We start from the raw sequence: 11,543 nt of genomic DNA, 5'->3' as shown, positions 1-11,543 counted from the left end.
CGAAATTTCCAAGGAAAAAGAAAAGACGAGAGAGAGAGAGAGAGGGACGGGAGGGATGTGAAATGAATTGCAGGCGCTCGGCGGGCGGTCGCAGATGCGTCGGGTGGTAGGAGGAGCCCGGGGGCGTCGTCAGTTTAAAGTAGGCCCCCCTCCTCCACTATATTCACCAGCGGTTATCTCGACCGCCGCCAGTTTTAGGCAGGTCGGTGCTTCGACTTCAGCGCGAAGGCCCTGGCGCGGTAGCCTAAAGCTCGCCAGGCACCCAGCGAGGCACAGCAAACCTGGAAGCAATTCGAGATCAACGTTCCATTGACCCCGAACACGTGTTGGACAATGGGAGGAACGGGAGCGAACCGTCTTATCTTCAAAACAAACACTAACCCATCAGATAAGTGCTTTATTCGTCAGAAGATATGGAAGTGTCGAGAAAGCGCCATCAACATTAAGGGATCAGTTCAATACTTGTACTTCCAATGTTATACATTTCTATGTAACCCGCCAACACCACATTTAATGCCCGTCGTATCCCCTGATCATCCGTCCCAGCCAACGCTACCCCGTCATGAATTCTCATTTCCCCGATATCACAAGAACGGACACCATCCGATGTACATGGCCGCCAGGTTTCTGGGATCGACCGCCTGTTTTATCAACTCCTCCACCTGTCCCTCGACGCCGAGGGGAATCGGGTCGGGGCCCATCAGGCCCCTGACTTTGCGCTTGATGCTGTCAACGACCAGCTGCGGTTGCATCCGCGGCGCGCCGTCCGACCTCCGACTCGTCTTCTTCTCCTTCTGCAGGTCCAGCGTCGGGTCGTAGATGAACGACTCGAGAATCGTCATCAGCGTCTCTTCCTGTTGCCGCAGGATGCCCAGCGTCAACTCGCTGCAATGGCGGAACGGACCCTCGTATCCGTAGATGCCCATGGCCGCCACCATGTTGTGCGTCAGCCGGAACGGTACCTTCTCCGGCTGCTGGAACGTGAGACCCTTATCGAAGAGACAGTTGAAGTCGACGTGGAAGATTCCTCCGTTGTCTCGCTCGAGGAGCACGTTCTCGCCGTGTCGATCACCCAATCCGAGGATGGTGCCGACCATGGACATGACGGCGCATGACCGAGTGTATTTGAGCCGAGCCGAGAACCATGTCGAGGGATGCGGGAAACGCTGAACAAACCAGTACTGCAGCACAGGGGGGAATGTTCCCAGCACTCCCTCGGTGAAGATCTTGATATTGTTCGGGCCCGTCACAGCTTCGATCATCATCTGCTTTATTTGGCCGTAGTCAGGATGGACCGACCGAGCCTTGTACTGGTCGAGGAGAATCTCTCGCAACGTCTTCAAACCATCGACCCATTCGATGATACCGCATTCTTCATTCAACGGTACCACAGCGTACGTCTTGATGTAGAGTTGGCGTCTGCTGGCTTCGGGGTCTCTCTTGAGCGACCGGTTGATCATTCCGTTGAACTCCATCAGACGCTGATCCGTTCGCAGGTCGTCCTTCGGTTTGATCATGAGCATGTAATTGTTGCCATCGGTTCCGCGGCACGTAAGTCGCCTCGGCTTGGCAAGAGATCCAAGGACGAGGACCTCGTCCAAGAAAGAGTCGATGGTGATGACATCTTGAGAGAATGCCTTGTGTTTCTTGACGTTATCCGTCAATGTCGGCAGAGTCGCTGTGAGGCACGACTCGATAGGGACCACCAAGGGACAGGGTGTACATTTGTGGTTGAAGTTCAGGTCCCTCGTGATGCTGGCCACCGTCGTTCTGTTGCTCTGGAAGTCCCCGTTGTTGCAAGCCACCAAGAGCTGCTCCGCGAGCTTCTCGCCCATGCGGAGCAACTGCTTGAGGTCGTAGTTGGCGCCGTCGACCTTTCTTGATATACCCTTGAGCGTCTGTAGAATATGCTGGCCCCTGTTTCTACGCTCTGAGGGCTTTTTCGTGGTCATGATGCCGAATAAACCCCATAACGCCTGCCGAGGATGCGACTCCACGACCTTGACGACGATACGTGTGAGCCGCTCAAACACGTTTTGGTTCTGGTGAGCAATTCTCGCAACAATTTGCGGTAGTGCTGTGTAGAATATGTAGGCTGGAAGACGAGCGATGTATTTATCGAGGAAGGCGTGGAGAAGATTCAGCTGCTCCGTCCGCCTCCTATGGAGCTCGCGGGACATCGAAACCTTTCCTTCGGGAGCCTTGTCCACTTGCGCTCCCAACTCGAGCCAGAGCGTCAAAATTCTCGGCAAGGTCTGGTAGAGATATTTGGTGCCGTAATTGAGCGAGCGAAGGTAGTTCTCAATGACGAGCCTGGTAACCTCGCCTTGAACGTACCCGTCGCTCTGCTCGTCTACCTTGAGTTCTTTTTCGGTCTCGCCAAGCTTTTTGTAGTAGCGTCCCAAGTAGTAGTGCCCCTTTTCCCAAGACGAATTCGTCTTTGGGGGCTGTTGATACTTGAATCGTAGAGCAACGTTGTTTGTCTGGCCAGCAGCATCCAACCACTTGGCAAGCATCAGCTGCGCTCTGGCCGTCAGTAGTCTCTGCTGAGCGTCTAGGCCCCGGATGGAAGACGTGCTGTTGGTCTGCGTCATGAAGTTGTTTGCCTCGATGGCGCCTTGCAAGACTTGGATGGCTTTCCGAGTATGGCCATCCTTCCAGAGAAGCCGAGCATTCTCGATCACTGCCGCGCCATCTCCGAGCTGGGACGCATGCAGCACAGCATTGAATGATTGATGCATCGAGTTTGCCTTTCTCGCCAGCCGTGCGCTCGAGAGCCAAAGCGACGAGATGTCGAGGTCGGTGAACTTGGGTCTGTAACGTGTTAGAGCAAACTTTGGAAGAATAAGTCGAGAACATACCGTGAAAGCTCCATGGCAGCTCTGCGAATGCCTAGAAGGTATTGCTTGTCGTTAACGTATGCTCCAAGAACCTCCAGTCTTCGGTTAAGCATGGTCAGCACTTCCTGGCGAGCTTCGTCATCCGCAACTTGCGCCCCAGCAATTATTTCCAAGTCAGTGAGCACATGGCACCGAAGCCTCAGATCATGGCAGGCTTGTAAGGAAGAAGTCGCAGAGTACGTCATTGCCGAGGCAATCTTTTCTCTCATACTCTGCAACATCTGAGGGAACGAACTCCCTTCAACACCTCCTTGCTGCAAAGAGCTGAACAACTGTGCGACACTGACGTTGAAGTCCTCCAGGGGGCTACCGTGGAAGCGCCCGGAGTACTTGGACAGAGCTTCCCATCTGCGAGTTGCCCAGGCCGCCTCGACAGCGTACGGCACGATCTTGTTCTCCATTGAGGGATCGGTGTGCATGCCTTCCACGTAGTTCAAGAGTACGTCTAAATCTGTCAGCTTCCACGTCCAGAGGTGAGGAAATATGTGACGCACCATGTTGCCCCGATTGCTTCAAGCAGTTGAGCAAATCGACTTGTACGTCAATGTTTTGAGGTTCTTCCGCTAGCTTGATTTCGTACCAAGTTTGCGCAGCAGTGTATCTTCCCGCTTTCTTGTGACTGAGAATCTGCTGGTTGATGTCTAGCACATGGAGGTGGGCGGATATACCCTCCAATCCATCCGGCTCGTCGATCTGAGTGTATATGTCCTGCAGCTTTTCAAGAAGCACCGTCCTTTGCTGTGGGTCGCCGTTTTCGACCTCCATCTGCTGGGCATGTTGTTCAAGGTGAAACAACGCCCGCGGATACTCTCTGCAGTCCATTGCTCTATCCGATATAAGGACCGCCGGGATGGCATTCAGCAAGTCATCAACTCGTGCTATGGCTGGCAGGTCGCTATCAGACTTCCGCCTAGCATTCTTTTCTTGTAGCCACCTGCTGGCATAGTCCAGAACACGGAAAACGGCCTGCTCGCGGTTAGCACAACTTCCAGTGCTGTTTGATAAGGACTTACCTCGCAAAACAGTTTCATATCCTCTCGTTCTGTATATGGAGCATCCTCGGCTGGCTGGTGCTGAAGAATGCCAACCAGCTCACCGATCACATTATCCCGATCCTTCCGCGTACTGCGATTGCCGATTATGACGTGGAGGAACAAGTACGGAAAGAGGAATTCCGCCACAGTCAGATCCTTCACTCGAATAGTGCGCCCTAGAGGCTCATATATGAGGTCGGCGTGCCCGTTCTGTCCTCTGCGCAGGAGATCCATACTGAACGAGCGCATCCAGTTGCCGTATGGCTTGCCTGGTCGGAAGATGGGATATTCAGCCGGCGCTATGTTGATGGGCGTCAAAAGGTATTTGGATGTCAAGAACGGCGTCAGGATCTCTCGCATGTTCTCCGGCAGAGCCAGCCATTTCCTGTAGATTGCCGCGCCATCTCGCACGCCAGTCTTCTGCATGGCACACGCCGCCCTGATGTCCACCCTATCCAGGAGTTCTTGCATAGCATAGGAGAGGAAGCCTTGCAGTTTCGTGTCTGTTGTGGACAGAAATGCTTTGACGAGGATTTGTTCGAGAATGAATAGCACAAAGTCGGTCGTCTCTTCTGCATTCTCGAAGTTATTCAAAAGCACCATGGACTTCTGCTCTCGGACTGCCTCCACTCTGTTAGAGTCGAGGCATCCCACGAGACCAATGCATTGTGTGCAGAGACTAGCGATTTCAAGCTGCAGAGCACTGTACTTTGATGCGCAGTCGAGTAAAGCTCGCAATAATGTCGAAACCACGGAATCCGGTTGCTGACCGATGGCTGAAGTCTGGAGATAACCTCCGTTTTGTTTGAGGAATCCCACCAGCTCTGTCAAGGCTTGGAGCACAACGCCCGAGTTCTCATGGGAAACGCGCTCAGCAAAGATGGCAATGGCTGTTCTGGTAGCAATGGGCTGCTGTTGCCGCAGCTCTTGGAGCTGACTCTCGATATCTGCGAGCTCAGAGATGTGGCCCAGGGATGGGAGTTTCCAAATGTTGTCCACGAGGACCAGGTTGAAATTCTTGAGAAGATTCAACATCATATCTCTGGCTCTGGCCCTTGTTTTGTCTTCAATCAAGGGCCAGTAGTGATTGATGACAAAGAAGGTCGTTTCAAGCAGGACTTCTACATCCTCTGCCTCGAGATAAGTCAGTAGAGCAATCCAACAGGAGAAAGCCGCTTCTCTGAGCTCGTCTTGAGCAAGTGCTGACAGGAGGCAAGCAGCAATCTGGGAAAGTCAGCATAGGGAAGTAATACCACATTCAGGTGAACTCGCCTGTGGCCGCGCAATTCGCACATATGCCTTGCAAAGTCGTATCATCTCCTCCATGGCGCGTATGCAACGATTTTGCTCCTCTGGCGGTGGACACAAGAAGGGCATGTCGTTAATGACATCCGCAAGCCGAGCCATCAGGCCGAGGATATATGACTGCAAAAATCGACCGATGATGTTGCCTTTTTTCGGTCTTGGTTCCTTTGTTGCGACCATAATCATGGTGCTCATTGTTGTAAGGGCCTCGATAATCTGGTTGCAGGTCAGCATTGATACTACGCAAACAAGAATCTGCAACTTACTCGGGGTTTGCGAGCTTCGTCTGCCTCGCCTGCAAGCTTCAGGAGTTCGAGGACAATCATGACGGCTTCGCCCTGCATAAGCTCAACTAGGCTCCAAGACTCTATGTGTGCCGACGCCTCGACGAGCCTTGACATGACAAACTCCTCAATATTCGGCACATCCTGAACGAGGAGCAATGCGATAGTGGCGCCAGCATTGGCACCGTCCAGAATGGGGACCCAGACGTCGGTTTCGCCTCGGGCTTCGGCAATCTTTTGTATGACTTCCTTCTTCTTCATCAACACGAGCCAAGGGATCGCATGGCTCTGGACAAGCAGAAGGAACTCGTTGACGGACATTTGTAAGACTTCAGCAATCGATCGACTGATTTGTGGTCGAGACACCATGTCTTTGATCGCAAAGTACGCCAGATTTCTCCAGAAAGGCTCGAACAATCCACGTGGTGTCACGTTACGAGCTGCGGCCAAGTTCATAATCTAGTCTGGTGTCAGCCACCTTCGTTAATGACTCTTGCGGCTTAAGTTACCTCAATGGATGCGCATGATGAAATGAGGCTGTTGCTGCTGCCAAGATATTCCAGCAACTTGTGTAAGATGAGGTTCAGTTCATCTCCATCCACAGCCCTAGCATGATATTAGCACCTCGTCCACATGGCGGTTCCGGGTCATGTTGTTTCCTACCGTCCAAGCTGGCTCCACGCCAAGACCCCAGTCTCATGGAAGAGGACTGTTTCCTTTTCAGAAGAAGCTTTCAAAAGACTGAGTGCATTCTTTCGATTACGGTATACGACAGCGACGTCTATGGTTGGTGACGCTGAGGCCTTCAGGAATAGAGCCAATGCCCTCCTACGAACGAGGTCAGCAATGCACGACAATAAGATGCTCGACGGTAATACCCTGCAGCAATGCGCAGCTCTCTTATAGAGCTGTGCAGGCTCTGAAGACACCACTGTCCGAGAGGTGAGGTTTCCAGGTCGAAAAGCTCGAGATCATCGGTGTGGTTGATGAGTCGTCTCATGGCGATCATCGCAACCACTCTTGGTCGTTTGGATTCTTTGAAGGAGGTGAGGTTGATGAGTTTTGCGAAAGTCGACTGCGCCTCCTGTTTTGTCTGTATATCGATCACCTCCGGCCTCATGGGCCCTTCGAGTTTCCGATCGCAGGACATACACGGTAACCTGCCGTCTTTGCTTGTGGGAAGCTCGTCCTTTGACAGGGTCATGTCAGCGGCGCAACAAGTGCGTGATATCAAGTCAATGGCGAGGCATTGGCGCTCTTCGTCGATCTGCGGATAAGCATTTCTAAGGGCCATCAGCTTCCGAGGTTATGTTTTGAAGAGCACGCTAACTTACAGAAAGTTGTGCTCAAGACCGCCTATACCGTCAGCCGCGCCGAGGACTTCGTTGATACGCGCTGTCAATTCGGAGATTCCACTGGCCTCTGTTGAGACTTTTCTGCGCTTGATGGAAGGTTCAGCTTCCTCCGTTTCCTTAACAGAGCTCTCGGCAATTCCAAGACGCTCAACTAGGAGTCTAAGTTCGGGATCGATGAACTGAGCCGGCTGGGTTCCGGGTTCGAGACTTCTAGGGGCAACTGGTGACGAAGCTTGCTTCAGGACGCGAAGAGAGCGCTATAGATGTGAGCCTGGAGTCGACGATAACAAGGCAGTCAACCTACTAGAAAATCATTGCCATCGAGTTCTCCGAGAGCGGGAATTTCCATACAAAGAAGCTCCAAAGGCAAAACAATTTTGGGTGCCGCCAGTCTGCCAATCTCGCGGTCTACTAGCGATGCTCGTGCAATGCGTAAGAGGGCTACGGAGAGGGTTCTCCTGGCGAATTGACTTGGTTCATCCGAACCTGCAATCTCATCTGGACGTGCTGCGAGCTCGGCGCAAAGCAAAGCTAGTGAAGTATAAGCCTTCTGTGCGAGCATGGCCTTCTTTCCTGTCGGCGGCTTTTCTGGGAGGAGGTTGAGGGCGATGTTGAGCAAGTCAGCTCTTGCGGTTGGCACGACGGCTTGCCATGTGTTCTGCACAGCACGGAGAGAAAGCAACGAGTCAAGCAGCCAAGGCCTCAGCTCGACAAACGACGATCGAGACAAAATATTTGAGTTTTGGGCAACGGATGGATGCGCGAGTGTTGATATTAAAGCCGCTGCCTGACGCATGCCTTGCGACACGTGCGGGAGAGAGTATGTAGTTTGTTGTACGAACAGAGTGCCAGGCTTTCCAAGTAGCAACTCGAGCGTACCGGCGGTAGGTAGGGTCATGTCTATGAGAACATCTTTGCCAACGACAGTCGGTACTAGATCTTGGAGGCGAGACAGCAAGCCTGGGAGCATCCGTGTTAGTCAGGGTTGGTGCACGACGGTCACTGAGTGCAACTCACTATTACTCGTCTCCCGAAGATACATGATCATGGAAGACAGCAAAGACCACATTGACCCCGCACGAATGGCCACGAGTATCAGAAACCGGAAGAAGCCCTCGATTGCCGTCGTGAGGTCGAGACACCGAGCGTGGCCAAGCAATCTCAGTACCTTGGGGAAGACCCAGAGCCAAAGCGGCTCCTCCCCGCGAAACACGAATTGCTTCCCATCCGTAGTATAGTTCAAGACGTTCGGCGTCTCCTCGATCGTGACTTTCATGAAATTGATCGCCTTGAGCGCCTCGTTCCGCAATCGGTCCTTGTCGGCAAAGACGTCATCGAGCTTGATACCTTCGAGGACGACGCGTGCGTACACGTAGATGAGCATGTGGTTGTGCTCCGTTCGTTCTTCGGGTGTCTTCAGCAGCTCGGGGTTGTTCTTGATCCTCTCTATCACAGCCATGAGCCGCTTCAGCTCCGCGTTCTCGTCGGATCGTGAAGACCTGGTCGAGGCGGAAATATTTTCGACGAGCTGGGCGGCTAGCGTGGATGGAGGCGGCACATTCGCGGCAGCGCCAGCCGGCTTGCCGTAGAGCTGGTCTGCCGCCATGATCTCGTATGCATCGTAGGGTCGATATGGCTCGAGGGAGGTTGCGGGGGCGCAGGTCTGCGCAGGACGAGGACGGTTTGCGTCGGAGGGGCTTGCAACACTGTTCGCGCTCGTCGCGCTGGCGGGGACAAAGCTGCCTGAAGCGCGGTGGCACTGTACGCGGGGTCACGTGATGATGGGAAGACGTCCAGTTATCTTATCTAATCGCTCAATGGTCCGAGCTTCTCGGTTTTCCCAGGTTGGAAACATCTCCAATTGCAGCTTGGTGGAGTTCCCGGTACGCCTCAGGTTGACCGTCCATTCTCACCCTCACCTGAGAATTCAATGGCGTCAGCTTTCACAGCGGCGAGTTCTGCAGGGACTTCTGGTCGTTCTCCTCGTTGAAGATTGATACCAATTTCGGTTGATTGGTAATCCTGCATTTCTCCCCTGCAAAGTTGCAGTCAATTGCCTGATTCTTACGACTATGCAGCACGCCCTCCACTTGCAAGCGCAATGGTGTCAAAGTTGTCTTCAAAGGCTTCAGTCCTGCGTATTTTGCCTTAAATTTCGAATGATTAGAGGCCAATTTCTTGATATTATGTCAAACATCTCAAACAATCTATTTCAGTAGCCACTTCACAGGACACAGCACAATGGGTGTGAAAGAGGAAATGCCAGAGGCATTGTTGGTCCAGGGCGCTGGCCAACCGACACCAGACGTCGAAATGCACTCACTGAAGTCATCAAAGAGCAACAACGGCCAGCATCCAGACTCTGTCAACCAAGACGCCGCCACTGGCACTGCGAGCCAATCAATCCCGCCAACAGACACCGAGAACCCAACCGACTCACCATCCCGAAATGTCTCCAGAGCAAAAGGCGTCACAGTCATCATCACCCTCGCTGGCGTCAACTTCCTCAACACCATGGGCTCCGGCCTCCTCATTGCCGGCCTCCCGCGAATCGCCTCGGACGTCGGGCTCTCCGACGGTCTCTCCCTCTGGCCTGCCGCCGTGTACTCCCTCGCAGCAGGATGTCTCCTGCTCATATTCGGTGCCGTCGCCGACGTCGTGGGTGCGAAGCCCATGTGGTTGACGGGCAGCTTTCTCTTCGCCGTGTTCACGGTGGCCGTCGGCCTCGCCAAGACCGGTATTCAGCTCATTCTCTTTCGCACGGTCCTGGGTATCTCGATATCCATGTGTCTCCCGACGGCCATGAGCTTCATCACCAGAACCTTTCCCAAGGGCAACTGGCGCAACGTTGCCTTCTCGATGAACGGCATTGGCTTTCCGCTAGGCTATGGTATGACATGATTTCCGATACCCGTCTTTGGAGATAATTGCTAACCCAGTCTTGCAGCTCTTGGGCTTGTAATGGGTGGCATCTTCGTAGACACGATTGGCTGGCGCTGGGGTTACTACCTCATGGCCATGATCAATCTTTGTCTGTCGACAGCAGCGATCTGGTCTCTCCCATCCGTCCATCAGACTTCGGAGAAGAAATGGAATCGCCGCTTGTCTGAAGACATCGACTGGATTGGAGCCATCATCGTCAGCGTCGCGCTCGGGCTGCTGTTGTACGTGTTGGCCATGACGACGTCTTCCTACACCAAGTTAGGCGATGCGTCCAACATTGCTCTTCTGATCGTCGCAGTGGTCCTGCTGGCCTCCTTTCCGATTTGGATGGAATTTCAAGTCAAGAGGAACCGCCCTGCGCTGATACCTAACCGTCTCTGGCGGAACGCTTCCTTTACTTCGATCTGTGTAAGTCTTCTGTATCTCGATACATGTTTTTGTTTGTTCATGTGATTAGGTGTCCATCTTTCTCAGCTGGGCCGCCCTCAACTCGATTCAGTACTTCATCATGTTGTTGTAAGTATATAATCATCCCTGGAAACCCCGGCAACGCTTACGGACAGCCGCAGTTTCCAAGAGGTTCAGCACGTGTCCGCCTTGCAGAGCTCCCTCCGGTTCCTGCCTCACATCGTCATGGGCACCGCAGTGAACGTAGCATGCGCCTGGCTCGTTTCCCGAGTCAAAGTCCAAACTCTAGCCGGCGTCTCGGCTCTCATCACCATCGCCGCGCCCCTCGTCATGGCGACGGTCGACATCAGCGGTTACTACTGGTACGCCCCGTTCTGGGCTCTAGCCCTATCGCCAGTGAGCGCAGACGGTAACGACTTCCCTTTCTCTATCGTGTTTCCTGAGAATAAAGCAAAGAACCTAACAATAAACGCGCAGCCCTCTTCACCGTCTCGAACCTCATCATTTCCGACGCCTTCCCGGCAGACCTCCAGTCCCTCGCCGGCGGCGTCTTCGCCGAGGTCGGCCAGATCGGCAACGCGGTGGGCCTGGCCGTGACGGCGGCCATCGCGTCCTCCGTGACGGAGCACTCGGGCGCCGACGAGCCCAGGGAGGCGCGCATGGCGGGTTACCGCGCCGCTTTCTGGACCATCTTCGCCGCGACGGTCGCCGTCGTCGTCATTGCGTTTTGGGGTCTCAGGAAGGGCGGCACGGTTGGGAAGAAGGACGACTAAAGGATGGTGGGGGTGTGTGTGCTACTGTTAGCCTTGGCCCGGGATCTTGGTGATGGTGGTTTACTTTTTCCATGGCGAACCGCAGTTGCCGTGTGGTTTGGCTGCAGCTTTCGCGAGGGATTTAGGCCACTTTCGTTCTGCCGGTGTACTTCTTAAGCCGATCGAGATGCGCGAAGTTGTCATTGTTGCCTGGCAAAGAACACGGATTCCCTACGCCGGTAACCAGGCATGGGACGAACCACTCGAGCTCTTGGGTTTCTCCTGCCACTTCATGCATCACCATAAGGCGACAGCCGACGATTCCAACGCAGAAAAACGCTCAACACTTGAGGGCAGTGTGCTCCGATGACAACAGCCCTTTCACATAAATCCGCTTGGATCAAATGACGTAGCCATCCCAAGCTAACACGGCCGTTTCAGTCTGATCTCGACCATCCTAGCTCATGGGTTTGCCTTACCCGCTAGCGAGTCTTTAGAGTTCAGACAAACGCTGCGCCCCCTCCCCCCATTTTCTATCTACAGTAAACCCAGGCGGACTTAG

At 53.7% G+C, this 11,543-nt stretch overlaps 2 protein-coding genes across 2 annotated transcripts; one reads left to right on the top strand and one right to left on the bottom strand.

Moving 5' to 3' along the window:
• Window positions 1-584: 584 nt before the first annotated feature.
• On the bottom strand, window positions 585-8,906 carry CkaCkLH20_10982 (uncharacterized protein; the record flags this gene model as incomplete). Its single annotated transcript, XM_038893696.1, has 13 exons — window positions 585-2,814; window positions 2,862-3,345; window positions 3,395-3,866; window positions 3,914-5,158; window positions 5,228-5,455; window positions 5,506-5,982; window positions 6,033-6,129; window positions 6,187-6,351; window positions 6,402-6,806; window positions 6,858-7,135; window positions 7,183-7,838; window positions 7,896-8,621; window positions 8,798-8,906. The coding sequence occupies 13 exons, from the start codon at window positions 8,904-8,906 to the stop codon at window positions 585-587; spliced, it is 7,572 nt and encodes a 2,523-aa protein (XP_038741032.1).
• A 213-nt stretch (window positions 8,907-9,119) lies between these two features.
• On the top strand, window positions 9,120-11,002 carry CkaCkLH20_10981 (uncharacterized protein; the record flags this gene model as incomplete). The annotated part of the gene is made up of 5 exons (XM_038893695.1): window positions 9,120-9,768; window positions 9,826-10,229; window positions 10,279-10,337; window positions 10,391-10,638; window positions 10,707-11,002. The coding sequence occupies 5 exons, from the start codon at window positions 9,120-9,122 to the stop codon at window positions 11,000-11,002; spliced, it is 1,656 nt and encodes a 551-aa protein (XP_038741031.1).
• Window positions 11,003-11,543: the final 541 nt, after the last annotated feature.

Source organism: Colletotrichum karsti, assembly GCF_011947395.1.
Source record: "Colletotrichum karsti strain CkLH20 chromosome Unknown Scaffold44, whole genome shotgun sequence".
Classification (NCBI taxonomy): domain Eukaryota; kingdom Fungi; phylum Ascomycota; class Sordariomycetes; order Glomerellales; family Glomerellaceae; genus Colletotrichum; species Colletotrichum karsti.
Note: the sequence above shows the minus strand (reverse complement) of the source record. Positions and strands in the feature narration are given on the sequence as shown.